Raw genomic sequence first — 7105 nt, 5'->3', positions numbered from 1 at the left:
AGACATGGCGTTCGGCCACGGACGCGATCAAAACACCTCTTTATTGAACAATATGAACTAATACATTGCACAAATACTCCGGACACCTAGTTAACATTTGGGGCAAGCGGGCAAGCACCTTAGATTTCGCATTTGTGCACGTTCGGAGCAATACGGGCTGTATTGGTGACATTTCAGGGCAAACGGGGGGGAGGGGGGGGGGGGGGGGTAATATACCGGTAGGTTTAAAAGTGCTTATGTAGCGTGGTAGCCATGAAAAAACATGACTGTCATATCATATCAACATATATCAAGTACTGACCCCACGGCCACAGATGTAACAAGTTAGAACGTCTGGGTATAAGTACCCGTATCTTCCGTATTGTTCAATACAAAGCATTTTAATCCGATCGGCAGCCAATTCTTTCATAGAGTTATAATGTATCAGAGTGCAGTACATCTCCCGACCGATAGGGTAGCACGTGGTTGAAAGCGTATGGAGAAAATTCTGAGAAAATGGCCACCGATCGTATTAAAATACTTTTTATTGAACAATACGGAAGATACGGGTACTTAGACCGGGGCGTTTTAACTTGTTACATCCGTGGCCGTGGGGTCAGCACTTTATATTGGAAATGTGAACGTTTATGTAGATGTACGGGTCGTAAATGTAAAACATTCTCAAACCAGGAACAAGTGGTTCCACGACGCTTGTGAGAGACGAGCGTCGCGTGAACCATGGATAGTAAGCCTAGTTGCTTCTATCTTTTGGGCTTGTTTTCATAGACCTGGTTGCTTATTTCCCTCTCAAAACCTGGCAACACTGGCAGCAGCACTGCATGCTGCTTATGGTGTCATTATTAATGTATATGGAGTTGTTGTTATTATTATGTCTCTAATGTTGTGATGAATGATGATGGAACCTGAACCTACGCGGATCGCTCTGACGGAGGAGCAGCTGGACTTCGCCGGTCAGCCGTACTCCGTGTCGGTCCTCAAGGTGCAGTGATGGAGAAGCAGTACTCACATTTTTTTTTTTACTTAAGTAAAAGTATCAACAATACCCTACGAGTTCGGTGTTCAACATTTACTCGAGTAAAAGTACATAAGTATTGGCATCCAAATATACCAAAAGTAAAAGTATTCATTTATATGTAGAATGTCCCCTTTCACAAGTTTTCAAGTGGTTAGGATTCGGCGCTCTCACCGCCGCAGCCCCGGGTTCGATTCCCGGTCAGGGAACAGTCTCCTCCATGGATAGGCTCTATGCACAGCAGCCATATTATCACTTCCTTCACAGGTGTTACCAATGATACTAATGAAGGCTCTGTTCCATTTAGTGTAGCACAGTGGTTTCCACGACCCCCATAACTCTCAGAGTTACACACCTGTAAGGGGGCATTTGGAAGCCCACGAGGGTCCCCTGGACCCCTACTGTAGACCCACTGGTGTAACAGAGTCAGAGTGTTTCCAGTGAGCCAACATGCACAATACCAGCACCTTGACTCTGTTTGAGCAGAATGGAACAGAGCCTTCATTAGTATCATTGGTAACACCTGTGAATGTCTTAATAATATGGCTGCTGTGAATGGAGCCTATTGAGTATGAGAGGACCCCATTTGAAACAAGGCATTGCGGCTTTTCTGGGCTTTTTCCAATTCTATTCAGTTGACCTTATATGGTGAACTGTACTTCCATGTGCTTTTTTTTATCTGCAAAACTTTTTCAATCAATCTATTCAAATAAAATGTATTAAAATCCTTTGAAAATAGTAGATCTACAAGCTCATAACGCGCGATCACTGTAAGCTTGTAGATCTGCTATTTTCAAATAGTCAATATGTCTGAAGTGGTTTTGTAATGATGATAATCAGAATCTACAAAGTAACTGTAACAAAAGTTTTCAGATAATTATAGTGGAGTAAAAGTAACAATATTTGCCTCTGAGATCGAGATGTAGTGGAGTAGAAGTAAAATTCTTGAAAATTGGAAGAACTCCAGTAAAGTCAAAACGACCTCAAACTTGTACTTAAGTATAGTACTTGAGTAAACGTACTTTGTTTACTTCCCACCACTGAAGGTGGGCTACTGCGACCCGCAGCCCGACGGGAGCTTCCGGGCGGACGGGACCATCTCCCTCGTAACGGGACCCTCCAGGACGGTGCTGGTGGACACCGGGGGTCCCTGGGACCGAGACCTCCTCCTCCGCAGGCTCAAGGAGAGGGGCCTGGAGCCGGAGGACGTGAGCTGGGTGGTGGGGACCCACGGCCACTCGGACCACGTGGGGAACCTGGGGCTCTTCCAGTCGGCCACGGTGGCCGTGAGCTGTGACATCAGCGAAGGGGACCGGTACCTTCCCAACCAGCTGGCAGAGGGACAGCCCTATCACATCGATGAGCATGTAAGTGACAGACAGGGACTACCTTATCACATTGATCAACATGGAAGTGACAGACAGGGACTGTCTACACTTCCTAACAACATCCTAACCAGTCCTAACAGGTCCTAACACTTCCTAACAACCTTCTAACAGGTCCTAACAACCTTCTAACAGGTCCTAACACTTCCTAACAACATCCTAGCAACATCCTAACCGGTCCTAACAGCATCATAACAACATCCTAACAACAAGTGACAGGGACAACCTTATCAATCTTATCACATTGATCAACATAAGTCAGTGGTTCTCAAACATTTTCATGTCACAGACCCCCAAATTGATATGTATTTGGCCACAGACCCCCATTTGAAAATACTTTGACCCCAAGGACCCTAAGAGAAGTAACTAAGAGAAGTTTTGTCACCTTAAGAACCAGTTATGTACAGTAAGTGATTCACATTAATTTTATTGCAGCACAAAGTAAGGACTGAAAAGGGCAGAATTGACAATAAATAATGCAATGGACCATGCTACTATTGAGTAAAAGTACAAACGTATAAAAGTATTGGCATCAACATATACTTTAGAGTACCAAAAGTAAAAGTACTCATTTCGCAAGTTTCCAAAAGTATAAAATCCTTTGAAAATTGCAGATCTACAAGCTCACAATGCGTTGCGTTGTGAGCTTTTAGATCTGCTATTTTCAAAGGGCTGAAGTGGTTAATGTGTCTTTTCTCTTTTGTAATAATAATCTAAATCTACAAATAACTATTAATTAACATTTTCAAATAATTGTAGTGGAGTAAAAGTACAACATTTGCCTCTGAGATGTAGTGGGGTAAAAGTATTGAAAATTGGAAATACTCAAGTAAAGTAAAAAAAATGCATCAAAATGGTACTTAAGTACAGTACTTGAGTAAATGTACTTAGTTACTTTTCACAACTGCACACAATATAAGCCATAACACAAACAATAGAAGTACATAATACACTTCAGGCCACATCACAATCTGCTTTTCATGCACACACATTTAAAACAAAATTTCCTTTATTCGAATTTCAGTTTAGTCCTTGTGGTGTTTTGTAGTGTATTAATCATATTTTTAATGAAACCACAATGAATCATGTTGACACTATGATTCAGTTCTATTTGCTTCTATTCTCTGCTCTCCCGTGTCTGTCCACCAGGTGTCGCTCGTCCCCACGCCGGGCCACACGGGACGGGACATCAGCGTGCGGGTGACGGGAACCTCCGCGGGCACCGTGCTCGTTGCCGGGGACCTGTTTGAGCGCTGCGACGACGAGGGCAGCTGGCGCGAGCTGAGCGAGAACCCCGCGGTGCAGGAGGTCCACCGACAGGTGGCGCTGCGCACCGCCGACGTCATCATACCCGGACACGGACTCCCGTTCAGGGTCCACAGGAGCTGAGGTCAATGTTTAAACTCAAAGCCTTTCAACTCACTCCATAGGGCGGTGCCGCGCTACGAGCTTGTAGATCTGCCATTTTTGAATAGCCAAAGAAATCAACAATTCACACAGATACTTTGCCGGTCTTAATGGTTTATGTCAATGTTTGATATCCATGTAAAGGTGGTTTTGACCACATGAAGCCTAGTGACCGCGGACCTCCAAAAGAGAAGATTTGTATTAAAAAAACACAAACACTTTCAAGTTTTGTTTTTTCTTTTTCAAAAATAGCAGATGTACAAGCTATTTTTGAAAACCACTGTTCTAAATCCTAAGAGTTTTCTTAGGTGTTGCTACATATATAGCTAAAATAAAAAATGGCACAGATGCTTTCCGGGTTTTAATGGGATAAGTGGTTAAATAGCTATATATTCCAATAGTAATCATCGCTATTATAGGGCATAGCAGTGGTGGACATTTTCTGGTTCCACTCCAAAATAGTCAATGCATTTTTCCCATTGACATTTCCAAAAATATCAATTAATTTAAGCCTAGAATCAAGCCATCCAGGGTCCTGGTGAATCATGACCATAAAACACATTTTTGTGTGATTTTTGTTTATTTTATATTTAATTATACGATATACTATATTTAATAAATACCCTTTGTTTTGCCATTTTCAATGTATTTATTTTCAATAAATACCCTTTGTTTTGCCATTTTTTCACAGAATCAAAGTTTTATGGTCATGATTCACCAGGACCCTGGATGGCTTGATTCTAGGCTTAAAATAATTGATGCATTGACTATTTTGGGGTGGAACCAGAAAATGGCCGCACTGCTATGCCCTATAGAGTGGCCCAATTCCAAACTCCACCCTAAGCCCTCAAGCCCTGCACCCTCATTAGCTTAAGGTAAGTCAGCTGGTAAGTGCCTGAGTGTGGGAGGGTTTAAGGGTTCCAAAAGGGTACAAAAGCAATGGAACAGCCCTTTGTGACGTCCCACGTTACCTTGACGACAGATGACAACGTTGCCGTGACAACCAAAGATTCGACTGACACTTGCCTCCCTGTTTGAAACTTCGAATTTCTCTAAATATTATAAACTTTTATATTATAAAATATTATAAAAAAGAGACATTGTATCATGAGTGAAACAGCTATCGATACAGTCAATATAAGTAAATTATATGATAGCCTTAGGAGTAACTTTATATTTCTGGGACACGTTGCTATTTTGCACAACAACTTAGTACAACGAAGTATAAAATAGGGTTGATTAAAGTGTTTAATCAATTTATTTGATAATAAAAAATCCATTACAATTTTTCCTTTAGAAATAAAATAAATAATAAATAAAAATAATCCCTCAAAAACCTGCTTTTTGAAGGTTCTCAAACGTTCAATGAACTTCTTTTTATTTATTTTATTCCATTCTCCTCACTAATGAACCCTGGCCTGATGCCATGACATGAATCCCCCCGCCCCCCCCCCCCCCCCGCCCCCCCGCGACTGAGACCGGTGGTAAAAAGACATACTAATTCTGCATTTATTTCTCGGCCAGCGACGTCGCAGAAGAAAGGCCTCTTTCCCTTTTAAATCCGGGCACCGTGGGTATCGGCGTCCTCTGGTAACTCCCACTACGCAATGTATTGTGGGCAATTTCTTTGCCAAAGTCTCCAAAGGTGCTGACTTACGGAAAGGGTGCAGAAAGGGGCGTTCCCGAGCCCTCGCTGACTTCAGGCTGACTTTCCGATTTCATTTGGAACAACCCTCAAGCCCTTACGGAGCTCACATGAACGCGCACCCAAGTCAATGAGTCAGTGAGGGGGTGGTTTGGAATTGGGCCAGTGTTTGTTCAGTAACAGGAGTATCCTTGTCTCTTCAGCTCTTTAGAACTGAAGAGAACATACATTAACAGGTCGGGATACCAGTTTCTTTCCAATCGGGCGAGAGAACTCACACAGGAGGATATGGGATAAACAAGTGAAATTGGAAGAGATGTAACACACACAAACGAGCAGATAACACTGGAAGTGGAACACTATGAAATTGAAGCTAATAAAAGATTTTTAATTTTCCAATCCAATCCACTTTATGTATAGAGGCACATTTAAAATGACAAATTTATACATTTCGTGGGGTTCTCTCCCCTGATTGGATACAATTGGTATCCTGAACTGAATGCATTTTCTGAATACTATAGAGCTGGAGAGATGGGGAGACCCCTGATATGAATCTGGGCCTGAAGACTTAACAACAACATCAAAAATGATTTTCAGAACATCCGAGGCAAGGAAATCATTATGTCATGACAGCTTGGTGTTGTAACTGAATCTGTGACCATCTCACATTATATGAGCGATTTTACTCTGACTTCAAAGATTTCTTTGGGGGGACAGCAACATGTCATCAAACATTGTTTGCTATAAGGACAACATATGAATACACTTTTTGGTACACTAGCGCTAGATAGAGATGGCACCGAGTGCTGCGCTATGAGCTTGTAGATCTGCCAAAAAAAAAAAAATATCATGAAAATGTGTGAAAATCTTTGAATACGTTTTTTAAACATTTGTAACTCAAATCTTCTGCTTCTGGGGATTCTACAAGTGTCTTCTAAATCCTAACAGTTTTTTCTTAAGATACTTATGTTGCTATAAACATTGGTTCTCAATCTTTTTCATGTCAAGGACCTCCAAAATGATATGTATTTTGCCTCGGACCCCCATCTCAAAATATGTTGTCCCAGGGACCCCCCAGAAGCAAAGATTTGAGTAAACAAAAAAGAAGAAAAATTACTATATATTTAAAGATTTGCACAGATTTTCACGATTTTTCAAAAATAGCAGATCTACAAGCTCATTTGAGCACTATGAGCTTGTAGATCTGCTATTTTTGAATAGCCAAAGTATAAAATTGAATGGGTTAAAAAAATGTGACTGACTATGGGGCGATGACGACATTAAATGTTTTTCTTTGGTGATCTAGAAGAAAGTTTTATTTATTTAGTTATATATTTGGTAGTAGTGCCTTAGGTTGAACTTCTGAATTCACTTGAATACTCATTCAAAGTAGTAACTACTGTAATACTTGAGGTCTCAAGCCAAAGTAATATTTTTCACTGAGCTTTTTGCAACAGCACACCAAGAGCAAACGCCCATTAAATATCAATAAAGCAAATTAATACTTGACATTATTGGGATTGAATTGTATTGGGATAATTATCAGATTGTGTCTAATATAAATCAACTGTTTAATATATCGCTGTTGTCGGGCAGAAACCTCTTATATCCATATTCTAACTTTTTGGGGTAGGTTAAGACTTAGACAGGGGCCAG

At 41.1% G+C, this 7105-nt stretch overlaps 1 protein-coding gene across 1 annotated transcript; it reads left to right on the top strand.

Annotated features, from left to right (window-relative positions):
* The first annotated feature begins 811 nt into the window (after window positions 1–811).
* On the top strand, window positions 812–6233 carry mblac1 (metallo-beta-lactamase domain containing 1). Its single transcript, XM_084042190.1, has 4 exons — window positions 812–979; window positions 2059–2379; window positions 3547–3787; window positions 5971–6233. The coding sequence occupies exons 1-3, from the start codon at window positions 890–892 to the stop codon at window positions 3784–3786; spliced, it is 651 nt and encodes a 216-aa protein (XP_083898316.1). The 5' UTR covers window positions 812–889; the 3' UTR covers window position 3787; window positions 5971–6233.
* The last annotated feature ends 872 nt before the right edge of the window (window positions 6234–7105 follow it).

This window comes from Gymnoscopelus microlampas, assembly GCF_963454915.1.
Source record: "Gymnoscopelus microlampas genome assembly, chromosome: 19".
NCBI classification, from domain to species: Eukaryota; Metazoa; Chordata; class Actinopteri; order Myctophiformes; family Myctophidae; genus Gymnoscopelus; species Gymnoscopelus microlampas.
Note: the sequence above shows the minus strand (reverse complement) of the source record. Positions and strands in the feature narration are given on the sequence as shown.

Bases quoted from the DNA above. Each gene is read 5' to 3' on its own strand.
- mblac1 (XM_084042190.1), top strand. From the start codon at position 890: ATGATGATGGAACCTGAACCTACGCGGATCGCTCTGACGGAGGAGCAG. The intron at 980-2,058 runs GTGCAGTGATGG...CCACCACTGAAG, and splicing joins ACTCCGTGTCGGTCCTCAAG to GTGGGCTACTGCGACCCGCA. The intron at 2,380-3,546 runs GTAAGTGACAGA...TCTGTCCACCAG, and splicing joins CCTATCACATCGATGAGCAT to GTGTCGCTCGTCCCCACGCC.